The sequence below is a fragment of the Emydura macquarii genome, unplaced genomic scaffold, assembly GCF_026122565.2.
Source record: "Emydura macquarii macquarii isolate MOO-44397 ecotype Brisbane River unplaced genomic scaffold, CSIRO-AGI_Emac_v2 contig_1253, whole genome shotgun sequence".
Classification (NCBI taxonomy): Eukaryota; Metazoa; Chordata; order Testudines; family Chelidae; genus Emydura; species Emydura macquarii.
The window spans coordinates 49,866,858-49,885,036 of NW_027131390.1; the positions used below are offsets into that span (position 1 = coordinate 49,866,858).

At 42.9% G+C, this 18,179-nt stretch overlaps 1 protein-coding gene across 1 annotated transcript in view; it reads right to left on the minus strand.

Annotated features, from left to right (window-relative positions):
• Positions 1-3,365: 3,365 nt before the first annotated feature.
• Positions 3,366-18,179, minus strand: part of CPS1 (carbamoyl-phosphate synthase 1) — a 124,913-nt gene continuing 110,099 nt past the window's right edge. The window contains exons 35-39 of the mRNA XM_067548727.1: positions 13,732-13,830; positions 7,931-7,990; positions 6,757-6,869; positions 5,873-6,002; positions 3,366-4,417 (exon numbers count right to left, since the gene is read on the minus strand). Of these exons, the coding sequence (XP_067404828.1) occupies positions 4,319-4,417; positions 5,873-6,002; positions 6,757-6,869; positions 7,931-7,990; positions 13,732-13,830 (501 nt within the window). The 3' untranslated portion in view covers positions 3,366-4,318. The remainder of the gene's footprint in view (positions 4,418-5,872; positions 6,003-6,756; positions 6,870-7,930; positions 7,991-13,731; positions 13,831-18,179) is intronic.

Consider the following 18,179-nt stretch of genomic DNA (forward strand, 5'->3'; position numbering starts at 1 on the left):
CTCTAATGATTGGGAATCAGGAGGAAACTTTCCTTGGGGGTGAATTACCCCATAACTGCCTGCTGCAGGCTTTCTTTGCACCTTCCCCTAAAGCAGCAGATACTTGTTACAATTGTAAACAGGTTATTGGATTAGATAACCACAAGTCTGAGCCAGTCTGAAGAGTACCCTATTCTCAAGAACAGCATAGTTGCCCCTAACGAACATTAATTTCTTAAGTGTACTATAATGAAACTTGAACATAATTTGTATCAAATGCTTCTGTCTCTGTTTAATCTTTGCAAACTTCCTTAAATTAAAAGAGTTCATCTAAACTGATATCATTCTGCAGCTTTTCAATATATTTTAATTATGGGTTTGAATGAGAGTTTAGCCCACCTAGTTAATGACAAACCATCATGTTCTCAATTTAATTAGAGCCCATTAGAGAGCTTCATATTCAAATCCTCTCGAATGGTAAGATTGAAACAAATGTTACTGTGTAACTGAATTATTCCCTATAAATTACATTATGCAGTGTTCTATATTTAAACGAGGAAGGAATGGAAACAGAGGCTCTGGGTACTGCTTGGCAGCAGACTTCAATGTCCTGCAGATGGCTCCGGTTACATCCTTCATATGGCATGGCAGTGCCGCTTGTGCTTGGACAGACAACCAGAGCACTAATAGGACTGCTGAAAGCTCCCCATAACCCAGAGATATTCTGATTCCAGGCTGGTGTTGCGAATGTTTTCCTTGAAAGATGCCAGGGCCCACTCCTCATTTTATCATTGCTAGAGTTCGGATATTGCTGTTTGCTTAAGATCGTTCTGTCAATAGCCTTCTGCTTTACTTCTCTAAGGAGCATGGTGTCAGTTGCATCCTGAGACTTTCTAGTGCTGCTTCTATTACAGCTACTTACTGCTCCAGGATGCTGGTGGTTCAGAAGCCTGAATACTTCTGAGAAAATGTTCTCTATTACTGACAACAAGGTTCTCTCATGTTTCCTCAAGACTCTTAACGCTGCTTCTTGTGCTGATCAAAAACTCCATTTTATGTCATTTCTTTTCTTGTTCTTCTGGGTTGTTTCCCCCGCCATCCGCTCTCTGGTTGTTTAACCAATGAAAAAGAATAAAGTGACTTGACAGTTCACAGTGTAGCAAATGGGCATTTGCAACTCTGAACCGCGTCACATTTTGGCTTTGCCAGTGAGTGTCAACTTTCCCAAAATGAATGAGGAAAAGTCATTTAAAAGTCAACAATGGTTCATGGCAAAAAAAGAGCTTGGTACAAAGGATACCAATTGTAGCATGATTGTTTTTTTCCCCCCTATATCTGTATTCATCCCAACAGCTGTAGGTACTTAAATGTCTTTGCACCCTTCATCACGGAAAAGAAGAGAGGAAGCTGGGAAATAAATTAAAAGGAAATTTTCTGAGATCATGGAGGGAGGGAGATTCTGCAGTTCAATACCTGCAAAAGCTATCCGTTCATCCTGTAGCATTTCGGGTGGCAAAAAGAGAACGTACTGGGTTTTGTCCCCAGCAAAACCAAAGGCGGGAGAAAAGGTGGCAGTGAATGGTAAGAGTGTTCTTGCTGTCTGAAGGCCTTTGGAATGGCATGTAATTAAATTGGTCTGATTATGTGTGGATGCAGATCGGTGGCATCTGTGACTGCATGGTGTCTGGCACCAGCAGCAAAATGGTAACGCCAGTATGTAATTACGGAGCACTTAGCATGCATTCAGTCCTCAGCTGATTTCCACTTTCATTGTACAAGCGACTATAGAAGCTGCAGTTCAAGTACCTTCAGCTGGTGAGACAAATACATGTTATGGCCACAGAGTTTGCTGGGGGGGGAGCCTGTTGAAAAAGAAAGTTAAGCTATTTCGTTCTGCACTTCCTAAAAGATGAGATCTTAATGCACAGTTACTGTTTTAAAGCTGCCATCATTCAGACACTCCTTAAACAGAGCCTTCATTGTACGATCACACTCTGCATTTGCATCTGACATCTCTCCAGTAGTTGATGGGGTCCCCTGCACTTTTTTGGTTCCTCTTTCTTTCCAGGTTGTTAAAATTTCCGGGTGGATGGGGATTTCAGTCTGTCTTACTGGGCTGCTACTGCTCATTCCCCATTACTGCCTTCTATGGGACGTACAGGAGAACTTTACATTGCAAACGTGTTAAATTGTTTCAATCAAGAGTGACAGCTTCCCACTGGGTCTGAGCTCATTAAATATTCCCACAAAAAGTTGAGTCCTTATTTAAAAAGTCTTACTCAAATCAGGTCAGACCTCACTTCAAAATTAATGTCAAATGGGGCCAGTCATAGATGCAAGCACTACTCCCCATACAGGTGAGAGTGGCAGAATCTAGCCCACAGGCACTATTTAAGAATGAGTTGGGTGTGATAGTCTAGGGGTTTTGGGGTGAATGGCGAAAGAAGCAAAATAGAGAAGGAAATAGACTGCACAGGGAAATTTCCAGCCATTACATTGCTCATTGCCAGGAGGAGGGAATGAGATGGAACCAGTTGCTGGCTGGATTTTTGCCACTGAAAATGTATAGGGTATATCTGGAAAGCGTTGTTCATTTCACTACTGAATGGGTGAACAGTCTGCTGCTCTGGGCTCATTTTGAACTGAAAGAAAGAAAGAAAGAGAAAGAAAGAAAATCATCATTCTGAAAAATGCAAAAACCTCACACACAATAAGAAGTGGGGAGGATTCTGTTCACCATAAAAGTTAATATCTGAGAAATACCAATGAAAGAACATAGCAGTCGCTGGCCAGGATCAGACCTTAGTCCATCTAATGCAGCATTCTGTCTTGGAAAGTGGCCAGCACCAAGAGCTTTGTAGAAAGGTACATGAAGTCCTATAGTAGGCAGCTGTGGGATGATCTGGCCCCAAGGTCTCATCCTAAACCCTAATAGTTAGAAATTGGTTTAAACCCTGAAGCATGAACTCCAGATATTTAAGTGTCAATTCCTCTTTGAATCCTCCTAAGGCTAGGCACTGCATATAAATTTTAAAAGAGAGCATAGTTCGTTACAAAAATATGCAACAGAGAGAGGGAAAAAAGTACTTAGATTATAAACTCTATAGGGCAGGGCCAGTCATTTTAGTGTGTGTGTGTGCGGACTAAGCCTCGCACAACTGGCCACTGATCCTTGACTGGGGCCAGTAAATACTGCTGCAACAGAGAAAACAAATATTGCATTAGCACAGTGGGATCCTGGTCCGTGACTGGGACTCCTCAGTGCTACTTCAATGCAAAGCAAATATAACCATTGGGATGGGATGAGGTCCAGAAGGAAGCATCGGGTGAGAGGAAAGGAGAGAGCATTTTCATCAGAATGAGTTAAGAATTGTAACACTCAGATCTCGTTTTAAAAGTATTCCAGTTTAATGTTCACAATCATAATCCAAAATGTTTGAGAGCAATACAGGGTGGCATTTTGGCAGTACCCTCCTTTGAAGCAATATATTAGACTGAGAAAGAACCCTATGATATATTGATAGTGGTCTGGGATTCATATAAACAGAATTCCAAAATGAAGGACTGAACAGAATTCAGACGTGATTCCAGCACAAACCACCATCAAATCTGCAGACTGTAAAAGAGGACACTCAGCCAGGGTTAAGAGAAACAAAGAAAGAACAGCCGCATGTCCATCATTTTCTGTCAGAGAATAACGGTGAATTTTTGTTCTTTTAACTTTAAAGAGCTCCTGTCATATTCATCATATGTGGTTGTTCTATACTATGGCAGGCCATTGTGATAGCATCAGGTGTATCAAGTAGTAGAAGGCTGATTATTATAAAAAAGGAAGTCACAAAGATTTTGATAGTCAACAGTAGAAAATAGACAAAAACGACATGACAGTTCAATGGGGATGAGAACCAGGCTCTAGCACTTGTGCCTGAATAAGGCAGGGGCTGTTTAGGGAGAACACAGAAAGAACTTTCAAAGGGATTATTATAAAAAGACAGAGTTAACCACCGAGGTGTAGGACCATATACTTTTTCTTCTGTCTCCTCCAGCATAGTAGGGTCTGGATCTACCAATCTACCAGGTAGTGAATATTAGCTGCAAAGAGGGAGGGAATGGATAATGTTTTCCAGCAAACATCTTGAGGGTGGAAGACTGACTTGGAATTGCTAGTTAAGAGTTACCGTGTCTCCATTGTAAGTTACAAAGATAAACATATCAGATCCTAGGAAGTAAATGGAAATAACCAAATATGGGCTAGATAGATGATCTCAGCAGCCAGGATTAGGATTCCTCCTTTATCCTGGTGTGAGAAGACTTGGATTTAATGCTGGTGGCTGCTCTTCTATGCTGCATTGCTGGTGTTTAATTGTCTGTAGTGGAAAAGACTCTTAGAGTCCACTTTCCCAGAGTATTTGATGGCTTCAGCAAAAAGCTTTGTCACCTGGAAATATAAAGCAGAGAATGATCATTTTGCAGCCTTTTCCAGGGGGCTGATTAATAAAAGTCAAGCACACCAATTCTACACCCTGATCCTGCAAACTGTCCCATGCCATGTCAACCCAGGACCCATCCTGAGCAGCAAATTGCCAAACTTGCAAGCCTATAAAGGCTTTTGGATCCTTTAGGAGGAAGGCTTGATATATATGTAAGATATTATTTTCTCCTTCATCCCAGACTTCGTAGAGAAAAATAGGGTTATTTCTCCCCCCTTTAGGGATTAAATCTACTATAAAAGAGCTGAACACAATTTATTGGCAAGTAGATTACTGAATCTTGAAGGGGGATCTCCTTTCTGATTGGCAGTGCATATTTTTCAGACAGAGAGCTCTGGGATGTCCCTTTCAGACTTGGCTATGAGGTTGCAGTTTAGCATTGTGTTTGTTTTTTATTTGCTCAAACTATAGCACAGTTTTTTGCACTCCAACTCCTAGCTTTGCGGTCCGACCTTGCGACCATCAAAGTCGACAGGAATTTGGTCACTGACTCCAGTGGGAGTAGTATGGTCCTTTAATGAATGTCATAGACAATAGGAGAGATGGTCTGCTGTGAGCCAGACTCCAGCTGTCCCCTTCAGAAGTAGGTTAGAATTCACAGATTTCAAATGGAAGGCAAGCGTCCCTACCTATATCAATATCTGAAATATAGTGTGTCAGAAACCCCAAACAGATAAATGAAGCCTTGTTATCAGTTAGGAAGCTGACTCAGTAAGTATCAAATTCATGTGGATGGCATATTGCAATAGTACATGATTTTTTTTTGAGATTTTTGAAGAGGGGGCAACTTCTTGTTCAGAGCTTAGACAGCGACGATAGACATATGCTACCAAGCATATTTTACGGCCGTTATAATGAGCCAGTACTGGAGAATTTTCTCTAAAGATGGAATTGAGACATCAGTGGCCCTAGGCAGTGACATAGGATCCAGCCTGTGCATTTTTTTAAATCTCGTTCTGCAGCACAGAATAAAGAAAATGCATTCAAGCAACCACCGTGCTGCAATTTCAGGTACATCATCATTTGTCGAACATGAACGGGGACCAGAAATATTGGATCTGAAGTTCAAAATGGCCCCAGCACTTTCGACACTACAGTGACTAAGGGTATGTCTACACTGACAGCAGCAAAGTTGCCGCTGTCAGATTGACCTTTCTGGATCGATTGAGCGGTCAGTGAAGACTCTCTCAATTGATCCGGAAGTCGACACTGGTAAACCACCCCTTCAAGTAGTGCAGTGCTGCATCGACGGGAACACAGTTCCTGTCAGTGCAGTGCAGTGCAGACGCTGCGCAGAAGGGAAGCCCAGCAGTCAACGGGAATTACGCAAGTGTCGACTGGCGCTGAATCACCAGATAAGTGTAGACCAGGGCTACGAGAAGAAAGAATGGCAAAGGAAATACCTGGAAATTAGTGAGGAGAGCAATCCCGCTGTCCACAGCCATCCTGCGGATCACATAATTATCATGGACGAACTTGGTGTTGCTGTTGGGGAGGTTAATGACCAAGTCTATGTTCCCCTCTTTTATCAAGCTGAAAAGACAATGCAGAAGACACTCAGGGAAACTTTGCTTACTGAAAATCCACAATGAATGTGTGTGTGTTCAGCTGAATAGCACTGGCTTTTTTAATTCACCTTCAAATCTAATTTTTATTGAATATTACATCCTGAGGAAGGATGGGATAGTGGTTAAGGCACTTCACGGGGACTCAGCTGGAGGTTCACTTCCCGGACTTGCCTGTATGACCCTAACATGGGGCTAAATTCAGCCTTCATGTAACTAGGTGCAACTCCATTAAGGACCTGATCTTGCAAACTGCTGAGCACCTGCAGTGCCCCTTGATGTTTGCAGGAGGTGCTCAGCACCATAAAAGGTTCCGATCCCAACTGCCCCTTTTAAAGCTGCGACATACACTGCTGCATATGCTAGAATGTAATCATATCTTGATGCCTTGGTAAGGTCTGAGCCTCAGTGACCTGCGAGGTGCCTAGGAAAGACTTGGAGTAAAATTGTGCGAATGCTATAAGAAATGGGTGCTATTAAATACACGCGTCTTGAGTAAACAAAAGTAAATTTTCTTCTCGTAACAATTATAGGCTGAGCTGAGTTACGTCTTTCCACAGCAGAACAATGACCCATAAAGTCCTGGAGTGAAATCCTGGCTCTATAGAAGTCAATGTGAGTTCTGCCATTGACCTCAGTGGGGCCAGGATTTTCCCCTCTCCCCCGACTTCACCTTTTGCCAAAGACTCCCATAGTCTCCACAAACTGGGCTAAGCTCTTACCTCCTGATTGGGGGGAGGTTGGAACTGTGGCTTTCATGGGATGGCCAGGCCACGGGAGTTGTAGGTACACTATTGGCATTGAGCCAGTTGGAAGTTGCTTCTGTGGCATAAAGCTGCATTGAGAGGGAAAATATATTATTGCATACTTCATAACACAAATGCTTCAAATTTAACCATACATTGTACTGTATGGACCTGATCAAATTAAATCAATAGAAAGACTCCTGTTGATTCCACTGGGCATTGGATTATGTGTGTTTATATACATAGAACCCACTCACAGAAGCATAATTTTCCCATTGTTAGTGTTATCAATGCTCTTCTGACTGATGGATGACAGTAAACAATGGATAACATTGCCAAAAACACCTTAGGAGTCCAAGTCCCATTGATTTTCAATGGGATTTAGGTTCCTAAATCACTAGGGTGTTTTTGAAAATTTTACCCAGCCCCTAAGCGCCTACTGCGAATGGTACCATATAGAAAACACATCAATACATCTAATATTTACATGAGTACCCTGGGGGTGCCTGCCAGTTCTCCTTAAAAATGTCCTATTAAATATAGCCTAATGTTTTACAGTCATGATCTTAATGTTCACCAGTGATAATGGATGCAAGATGACCCAGAAAACAGGTTCTACATTGGACACATACTTTCCTAATTAGAAGTGAACTTAAAAGACAATACAAATTTGTACACTCTGATGCTCCTCTGTAATATATTAAAGGCCCCATACAGATTTTCCATCATAAAAGGGGCTTTTTCTCCCTTCCCCTTTTGTGTTAAAAATATGACTTCCCGACTTGCTTCTTTTTCTTGGAGAACTCAGTGAGCCTCTGGAGGACCCGTAAGGTGACATTAGAGCTGCAGGCAATGGCAATGGCTGCAGTTCTTCTAGCCTTGAAAGTAAAAACTCCTGGCTCTAGCCAATTAATCCTGTTTGTTCAATGTAAGAATTGTACAGTGGTTTCGCTGTGTGACTCTCATTGACTTTAACAGGAGTAACAACTAAACATCCTTTCTGTACTTTGAAAACGTAAGTGGTATGTCTCTTGTTTTTCTTTGTCCTTGTTTCAACTCTGAGAGTTTCAAGAAGCCCTTCTGCTGCCCCTTGGCCAGCTTTCACATCAAAACTAAACACCCTCTAGCTTTAAAACCCAATACAACATACCTTGAAACCTTCCTCATGCAGCTGCTCTGCTACGCCAAGGAATTTGGGACGGAAGGAATGCTGGAAAGGAAATGCAACAGAGAGCATCAAAGCTATGATCTAGCAACAGGGCAGTGACTTTCCCCTTCACTGGACACCAGGGGGCTTTTTCAGAATATGTTAAGAGGCAGATATATCAGCCAAGATACCTCAATATTCTAACACAGTCCATGCCCCCAGAGTGTTTTATGGCAATTATGAAGTGGCCCTGCATAATAAATGTCAGGGCCACTGGACTTTTACAACATATTTGACAAGCCTCCTAAAGGTTTTAGCTCCTTTCTTTTTAAGGCAGCTCCCTAACACTTGATTTCAGAGCCAGCTGCAGCAATGCCTGGTCCCAAACCTGGAAGAACTTTCAAGAACTAGCTTCAGATGGAAAACACTTGCAGGCTTTGGGTTGCTTTGGAGTGCTATGTTTGCAAACATACCACTATATCCAGGGAAGTCTGTGTGTGCAAGGGATTTAGGCACCCAATTTCCATTAGAAATTAATGAAGTTCGGTGTTCAGATCCCCGAGGCACCTTTGAAAGTCTTTTTCATAATGCACTCGCAAACCCAGCAACCACATAGGAGAAATGAAGACGTAACATCTTTTATACATTTGCATTTGACTTTACATTCATCAGGCATTTTAGTGCAACATGGAAATAACGTTCTAGTAAGGACATATGCTGCCTCAGTACTTTGGGAGTTTAAGTAGTGCAAAGATCAAAAGCAATGTATGACCTCTTCATTATGAAGTCATTCTGACTCTCAATTGTAATGCGACTCTGACTAGTAAAGAAGCAGGACTATGTAAAATACTTTCCACACTGGAACTGCTGATGCTCTAACCGTGGCAAAGGTCACGAAGGGCAGAGTAAGAGTATTTTCTAAGAAAGAAAGTGAGTCAACAAGTCTTTTGCGCTCTACAGAACCTGGCAAGAACCTCATATTAAAGCCATTTCTGTTCTGTACACTAACTGGAAAATACAAATATACAATGTGATGTGACTGACAGCTTTCCAGCCTGAAAACTGCTCTGCCGTCTGGTCAGGGGCGTTGGCTTTCACAATAATATTATAAACTTCTATCAAACCTGTACTGAACACTTGTGACACATAAAACAGCCTCTCCACAAAAAGGAAATTACAGCTGTCAGCTTGCATCTGAGCAGCCCCAGATTTAAAAGCTGACTGAAAGTACCTGTGTAAGAAACCATGAGTAACTAAAGTACAAGCAGATTTACTTACTGGAAGATATTTATTGTGGGATGGGGAGGTTTATTTCTTTTTTTTTTAAATGGAAAAGTTTTATATCCTATAATATTCTTCTTGCATTGATGGGAGTCTGTCTAGTGGGATGGGGCCAGAATTTAGCTGGTGTAAATCAGGGACTTCAATGGAGTTGCATCAATTTACACCAACATCTGGCTAACCATGAAGCTAAGTAATTCTGATACTTTGATCCTGAGTTTTGCACTTAAGACCAGTGTGGGGCAGATAGCATTTTTTGCTCCTAAAGATCTAGGGTGGCAGATATGGTATAAGGTTACACTGAAACTACCGACTCAGAGAGCTGGGATTTAAAAATAAAACACTTCTTTACTGTTCTCAGCATTTCATGGTTAGCAGCACAGATGTAAGACAGATGCAGTCCATCCTATAGGCATCACTGAATAGCTCAATCAGGAAGGAAAATGAAAAGAGCTTTTCAACTCTCCCTGTATAAAATATTTAATGGCAAATATAGGGCTCTAGCCACCCTCACTTTCCATAGCTTCACAGATTTCTCCATTATTAAAAAATGGAGCAGATCCTCAGCTGCTGTAAATGGAAGTAGCTCCATTTAACTTCAGTGGTGCTCCACTGATTTCGACCAGCTGAAGATGTGACCTGTAAAGTTCTGTGGAACATCAGATTATTAGACCATGTGTCTACAGCAGGAACTATGAGCTCAGTCCCCTGGCAGTGACTTGGCTGATAACCCAGTCTGCATTGTGATGCTAGGAAAATGAGAAGAAATGCCTCTTTGCTATTTTTAAGATGGTTACTCCATGAGCAGCACTTAGGAATGGACATTGTCTAGTAGCCTTTCTAAAGGTGAAAAGCAAAGTAGCGGTGAAAACTAGTGATATACCAGGACCTTTGGGACTCTCTCAAAGATGCTGTGTGTCATTAATTACAAATCTTTGGTTCTACTTATAATGTTTGATCAAAAACATAGCTGAGCCTTTGATGGGAAGAATATATGCCAGGGGGATACAATTTTGAGGAAAATTAAATATCTTTTTTTAATTCTGGTTATGTTTCTCCTTCTTATGCGGGATGTACTCTCCTCATCACTGGATAGTTAAGACAAATGAGACAAAGCTGTATTAGAGTGAAGAAACTCAGTATATTAAGCCAGGGTCCCCTGGTCCCAGGCAGGGGAGCTAAATGTGCCACCATTTTGGCTTCTGATTTCTACCTTTTATACTCTGATAGCTCTGCAGGACCTGAAAGTCCAGCTTGGAAAGCAAATGAAGGCATTAATCACCAAGCACTGAAATATCCAAAAGGGAATGTTTATGTGCAGCTCAGCTGGCCTAACATCCCCTGCAGATCAAATGTGCCACCTATGGACTAGTGTAATGAACCGGTTATTGCCCCAGTATAGCTGTGCCCTCTCCTGGATGGAATCAGCAGCTCAACCAAGTGCATCACAACAGCTAAGAGAGATTATTCTGCAGCTCAAGTGCCAGGGGCCCGTGCTGTGGGAACTCTACCCTGCGACGAAGTTCTGAATGATCATGATGTGCATGATAGTGAAGTCCTTGGGGGTTATGGATCCTGTTCAGTTTGTTTCTGAATCTGTATTTTCTACATGAGGATACATTGCCACCTTGTCAGTTTGAGTTGTCTGCTCTAATGTATGTGAATGAAATATGAATGGCACTTCCTACTGTTATAAGCCACAAGGTACCTCCACCCTCTCACAGCTCATTATTTGCAAAGAGGGGCTTCCTTTTTTCTTGCCTGTTTATAGCAGTGTCTGCTCACGCCACTATACTTTGTTTCTCTCTCTCATTGTTTCAACCACACTTGTACCACTTTGCAGTTTAATTATCTAAATAACACGCTGTGCCGAAGCGCCGGGAGAAGGCTTTATTCCCTGATTTGCTGTTTTCTGTTCCAACTGTATAACACTTATTAACAAAACAGACAGCACCTTGTGTGCTCTTTAAAGTTTGTTTGGTGGTGTTTTGTTTTGTTTTGTTTTGTTTTTTGGGGGGGGGGGGGGGAGGAGATAGAGACCTTTCTCCCAAGCACCATTCGGCTCAGATTAACAGGTGCTGGTGCAGACATCACACTAATCCTCTACAGAACGCAAATTACTGCTTGCTGCTTATTTCCCCTGGAGCACTAGCACCAGGCAAACAGGCTCCAATTTTATACATCAGTGTTTTCTTGAGCTGGTATTTCAAAATGTTAGCCCTGCAATGATTAGCTGTGAAGATACCAACTGCAGGGCATGCTCTCTATGGGAAGAGCCCAGGGTCTGACATTAAACTATCTCTGGATGTCAAGCAAGCACTTTTCTGCATGTTTGTAGTAATTAGCAGCTGTGATTTGAATCCATTTATCATTCTGATGAGTCTAAGAAGAAAGTTGGGATCAACACTACGTTCTCCCTAGTGCAGTTGATTTACGTGTTGCCTTGTTATCAGTCATCTCCAAGGCAGCCTCCACTGGCAGAAGAAGAGACTTTACCCTACAACCCTTTCAAACTCCCCGAAGGCTCCCTTCTACCATTGAACCCTGGGGCCCGATTCACTTTTACTGTGATAGCGTCTGTAATAATCACCTACTGGCTGGAGAACTGGTGTTATTTTAATTATTTTTTTATTGACTTTGTGCAACCATGTAGGATGTAAGCTTATTACAAGCACAGCAGGGAGATGGCACAGGGCCATCAATTGTTTTTATGGGATCTTAGAATTTTCCAGTCTCAGGTGATGTGATTGATCATCTGAGGAACAAACAAGACCTTGAAGAGATTTATGAGCATATCTGACTTCAATATGTCCTGCAGATGGTAATTACCCCAGTGTACAGAAGCAGTACTTAGTTTTTTGCCTAGCAACATTTTTATCTCGAGATGCATAGTCTCATTACAGATCCAGAACTATAATGGACCAGTGCTTTTCCCAAGGCAAATATCTCCTTAGCTTCCCTCTGTAGAAGCCCTTGCACTGAAGGACTTCCACAATGACCGCATTTAAATTTGCTGCCACTTACAGTGACCGAGGTGATGCTGACAGTAAGGGATGGATCCCCAGATCCAGGCCCCAAACTGGGAAGGAGCCATTTACCTACAAAAGATGGCTCTGATATTCCACGAGGGGGGCCTGCAGGCTGAGAGTGCTGTGGCCTGCCATGGGTTCTGGGGATGTAGTCTATAAAATGGTTTGGGTTAAGAAATAGGTAGAAGTTAGGCTAACTTAAGCCCCAAACTAAGTGTAGAGGAGTGTGGGAAATGAAGTTGCCAGTGTGATAAAGTCAGAGATAAGTTGGAGACAGAGCGTTCTGGGAAAGTAAGAGTTAGCAAGGACATGACCTACGGTTACATTACTTTTATGTGTTGGTTATAGTTGATCTGAGCAAGGTTTTTAGCAAGTGTTTTTGAGAACTGTGAATGTTTCATTAAAATGCTATCTATGCTGATAGTATGGGAAGAACAGTTGTGCCTATGTTAATTTAAATAAAGCGTAATGTAAAGAACCAATAAGAAGGTGCGGGACCTCTAATTATGGTAAAGGACTATTTAATATTAATTAATTATAATAGGCTATAAAAGGAGTAGTTTTGATAATTTGCAAGAGTGCTCCAAATAACATCCAAAGGGTACTGTTAGGTACCAGGATTATTAGGTCGCACTTCACTTTGTGGTCAGTGGACTGATCACCCACTGATACACACTTTCATCTTTGTCTGTGAGTATAATGGTAGAATTTGTGTACGTAGGAACTACATGCCTATTTGTGTAACTAATCATTTTTCTTCTGAATAAGATGGGGTGGTATCGTTTAAGTGTCTCCTAGTGGTCCTCTACTAAATAAATCTAGGAGACACTATTCCAGCTCTGTCTAGCAATGCAATCTTTGTGGAGATGGAGGGACAGAGACAGCCATTTGCTGTACAGATTATGAAGTGTGCAGATGAGTGGAGTCCCACTTGGTTGCGGGAGGGGCTAAATGCCTTATGGGCTTATGCAGCAGTGTGGCTGTGATCTGACAGAAAGCTCAAGCGTCCGAAACAGAGAGAAATGCATGAGAGTCATGAGCACTTTGTGCAGGTGGGGGGCAGCCTTTGATTTCTTATTGGGAGGGATCTTTGGTTAGATGCGATGTGGGCTAGATCCACCACAGTAAGGCAACTCAGACCCATCTCCAACCAGTAGGGGTTAATCCTGCCCTGTAGGGGTCAATAGTTTTGACTCTGCCCTCATCTACGCTCTCCCTACAGCTCCCAGGAAAGCCAACGGATGCTGTGTGAGTTTAGGTGAGGGAAGGATTAGGCCCACTGTGTGGCATCTAGTGAAAATCCCCCTATTGCAAGAGAGTCCAAAGTTTTACCGGTCATTCTCTTTGAAAGCTGTGGCTGTAGAAAGAACCTCCTGCAGAGAGCTTCCATTTAAAGCCAACATAAAAAAGCAAATGGAAAGGGAAGTGCCAGTTACCCAGTCTCCATATTGTCTGCTCTTTCTTTGCTCTGATTTTCAAACTCTTGGAGCTCACCTGGATTCCAACCAGAATTCCCTTCTGTGGCAACTTGAACCCTGTGGAGAGCATTGCCTTGAGGAAGGCAGAATGGATATTCTCCCCAAAGCACGCAACCTGGGAGAGAAGAACAAGGCAGAGGAGTGAGAAACAAAAAACAATTACAAAAACCATCATTCAACATTCTGTTTAAAGCATGCTAGTTTCCCCTCTTTCTTTTGCACTAGGATTGACTTCTCTTGAGGCAACAGGGAAAAAGCAGATCAGCACAGATGAATCTTACGTTTTTAATTAAGCAATGCTTTGCTCTCAGGCAGCACACCATGGAGCAACATAAATGAATTCCACTCTGAGTTGTTTGGACACCAAAACCCAGCTTCTGGTTCACAGTATGTGAGCATGTTACAAAATGTTTAATATGACTTAATGCTTAAATGACAGGGAATATTAGACACGCAACTGTGCGTCTGTGCATGAATGCAAAGTCTGCAGCAGAAAAATGGAGGTTATTTACCTGTAACTGGAAGTTCTTCGAGATGTCTGGTCCCTATCTGTATTTCACATGAGGGTATGCATGCGTGTCACATGCCTGCATCGGGAAATTTTAGCAAATGGTGTCCATTGGCCCACACATCCACGGTAGGTTTCCTCGCACCCCCAGTCAAGGGCATAAGAGGCAGTGCAGGTTGAGGCTTCTCCAGTTTCTCTTCTTACACGAATCCAATGGGATCCGTAGCAGAAGGGAAAAGGGCAGATAGTGGAATACAGATAGGGATCACATGTCCTTTTACAGCTAAGCAACCTCCATTTGTTCTTCGAGAGCCGGTCTCCATGTGTATTCCACACATGGCTGACTGACAAGCCATGCTCAGACTGGAAGATGGGGTGAGGAAGCTGGCAGAAAAGATGCTTGTAGTACCGCAGTTCCCACTGCTACATCTGCAGCAGAGACCAGAATTAGCCCAAATGTCATGAAAATGGGTGGCCGCTCTGCATAAGTCTAGTATTGGAACGTCCTGGAGGGATGCAGTAGCAGCAGCTTGCACCCTCATGGAGTGCTCTGACTCCGACAGGAGGAAGAAGCATGCATGTTAACTTGTAGCACTCATTGATGCACTCAGGAACTCACTTGGAGATTCTCTGAGTGGATATTGCTTGACCGTGTGATCTTTCTGCTATGTCGAGAAAACTTCTTGCTGATTTTCTAATCGGTTCGGCCCTTTGCTGACAGAACAGCCAGGGGACGTCTCACATCAAGGGAATGGAATCTTGTCTCTTTGACAGACAAATGACAGGGAAGTGGATACTTTGGGTGACATGGAATTCAGAAACAACCTTGGGGAGGAACTTAGGATAGAGGCGAAGGGATAACTTTTCCCTGTGAAAAACCATATAAGGAGGGTCTGCCATAAGGGCTCCCAAGTCATTCACCCTTCTGGCTGAAGTGATAGCAACTTAAAAATGAAACTTTCATGGACAGGAGGGACATGGAGCATGTTGCCAAGGGTTTAGACGGCGATCTGTTGAGTGTTGATGGTACAAGATTGAGATCTAATTGAGGTGTAGGTTTGATCACTGGTGGAAAGGTCCTGACTAGACCCCCCATGAATTTTACTGTAGTTGGCTGGGTGAAAACAGAATGTCCATCTATCAGAGGGAGGAAGGCACTAATTGCTGGAAAGTGGACCCACAATGAGCTAACAGGGAGGCTTGAGTTTTATAGAGAGAGGAGAGAATCTATAACAACTGGAATATCTGCAGTGGCTGGAAAATGTTGATTATGCTGCACTCAGAGAAATGTCTCCAGTTAGCTAGGTAGCAGGTCCTAGTTGAGTCCTTCCTGCTTTGGGTAAGGATAGACGGAACGGATGCTGAACAGAAGTGTTCTATTTCTGATGCCCATCCAAATCCCAGGCCGTTGTGGGGTGTCTGATTCTGCCCCTCTCTTGAGTTAGGAGGTCCAGGAAGTGGCAGATCCTGATCAGGGAGCAGATTGACATTTTCAGGAGCTCTGGGAACCGAAACTGCCTGGATCAATTGTGTGCTAGAAGAATTACTCTGGCCCTATCATGACAGATCTTTCTCAGACCCTGTGGTAGCAAGAAAACAGGAGTAAAGTAATATCTGATATCATTTGTCCATGACAACAGAAGAGCATTGTGCTAGGAGCTCTGGTCCATAGCTCCTCTGGAGCAGTACATGTGATGTTTTCTGTTCATTTGGGATGCAAAGAGATCCCACTGAGTGAATATTCCACTAAGGACAGAGTCATGAAGCTACTACTCATGGTCTGCCGTGAAGTGGCTGCTCAGGTTGTCTGCTAAAGAGCTCTGAGCACCTGGGAGGAATAAGGCTTGGATAGTGATGAGGTTTCTGATGCACCAGTTCCAAAGCCTGACTGCTTCTAGGAAAAGTGGAAAAGAACTTGCTCTACCATGTTATTAATGTAAAAAACCAAGGTGATGTTGTCTTACATCACTTGGATACGGAGCAAATGAATGGAGTGGGAGACAGGCTCTGCTAGCCAAGTGGACTGCTCTCAATTCTACTACGTTGATGTGCAGTCTGGCCTCCCATGGGGTCCAAGTACCTTCAACAATGGTTGTTTAGGTGAGCACCACAACTTAAAAAGGAAGCGTGTGTCATGATGGTGGCACTGGGAGTGGAAGTGTTGAAGGGAACACCTGCTCTTGCTCTGTCCAGATTCAACCACCAGGTGAGGGAAACGATGATTTTGGCAGGAACAGTCACTCTGGAGTCAATGTGATCTTTGGTAAGTAGACCGACGGGAGCCAGGCCGGCAGATATTGTAGATAAATGCATGTGGCCAGGTGGTCTAAAAGTGACTATGGTTCTTGGTCTGCAAGAAATCCGTGCTATGAGGCTGCTCCTTAAGTGGAAACTTTCTGCAACATGGAAAGCTCTCTCAGAAACAAAGGCCAGTGTTGCTCCAGTGAGGTTTACAGTCTAGGTGAGTAATCGAATGGACTTTTCTTTGTTTATGCAGATGCCCAAGTTGCTAGATGATGGAGCAGAAACTCCATTGTCGACTTGAACTTTTGGTAGGAGCAACCTACCAAGAGCCAATCATCCAGATATGGGGAAACTGTACAACTCTGATGTCTCTTTTGGGCAGCCACTACAAAGAAAAGTTTTGTGAACAGTCAGGGCACTATTACAAGCCCACAGGGAAGGACTCTGAACTGGAAATATTCTTGGCCCACCGTAAACCACAGGAGCCTTTCATGGGAAAGATGGATGCATACTTTCATGTAGATGTTCTTTATGTCGATAGCCACAAACCATATCCCCTTTCGTATGGAGGGGAATATCAATGCTACCGTAACCATCCTGAATTTCAAACTTTGAATAAAGATGTTTAATTGCCAGAGGTCCAGAATGGGTCTCCACCCTCCTTCTTCAGGACTGGGAAATATGGGAAATAAACTCAGACTCTAAAGTCAGAAGGGACCAAGATGATCATCTAGCCTGACCACCTGCACAATGCGGGCCACAGAATCTCACCCACCCACTCCTGTAATAAACCTCTAACTTATGACTGAGTTATTAAAGTCCTCAAATCATGGTTTAAAGACTTTAAGGTACAGAGAATCCACCAGCAGGTGAGCCATGCCCCATGCTACAGAAGAAGGTGAAAAAACCCAGAGCCTTTGCCAATCTGCCCTGGGGGAAAATTCCTTCATGACCCCAAATATGATGATCAATTAAACACTGAGCATGTGGGCAAGGCTCACCAGCCAGACACCCATGAAAGAATTCTCTGTAATAACTCAGAACCCACCCCATCTAACATCCCTTCACAGGCCATTGGCATATCTACCACCAGTAGTCAAAGATCAGTCAATTGCCAAACTGGGCTGTCCCATCATAGCATCCCCTTCATATATTTATCAAACTCAGTCTTGAAGCCACCTAGGTTTTTTGCCCCCATTGCTCTCCTTGGAAGGTTATTCCAGAACTTCACTCCTCTGATGGTTAGAAATCTGCACCTAATTTCAAGTCTAAACTTCCTGATGGCCAGTTTATATCCATTCGTTCTTATGTCCACATTGGCGCTGAACTTAAATAATTCCTCTCCCTCCCTGGTATTTATCCCTCTGATATATTTATACAGAGCAATAATATCTCCCCTCAGTCTTCTTTTGGTTAGGCCAAACAAACCAAGCTCTTTGAGTCTTCTCTCATAAGGCAGGTTTTCCATTCCACAGATCATCCTAGTAGCCCTTCTCTGCACCTGTTCCAGTTTGAATTAATCTGTCTTAAACATGGAGGACCAGAACTGCACACAGTATTGCAGATGAGGTCTCACCAGCACCTTGTATAATGGTACTAACACTTCCCTATCTCTACTGGAAATTCCTTGTCTGATGCATCCAAGGATCACATTAGCTTTTTTCATGGCCACATCACATTGGCAGCTCATAGTTATTCTGTGACCAATCAAT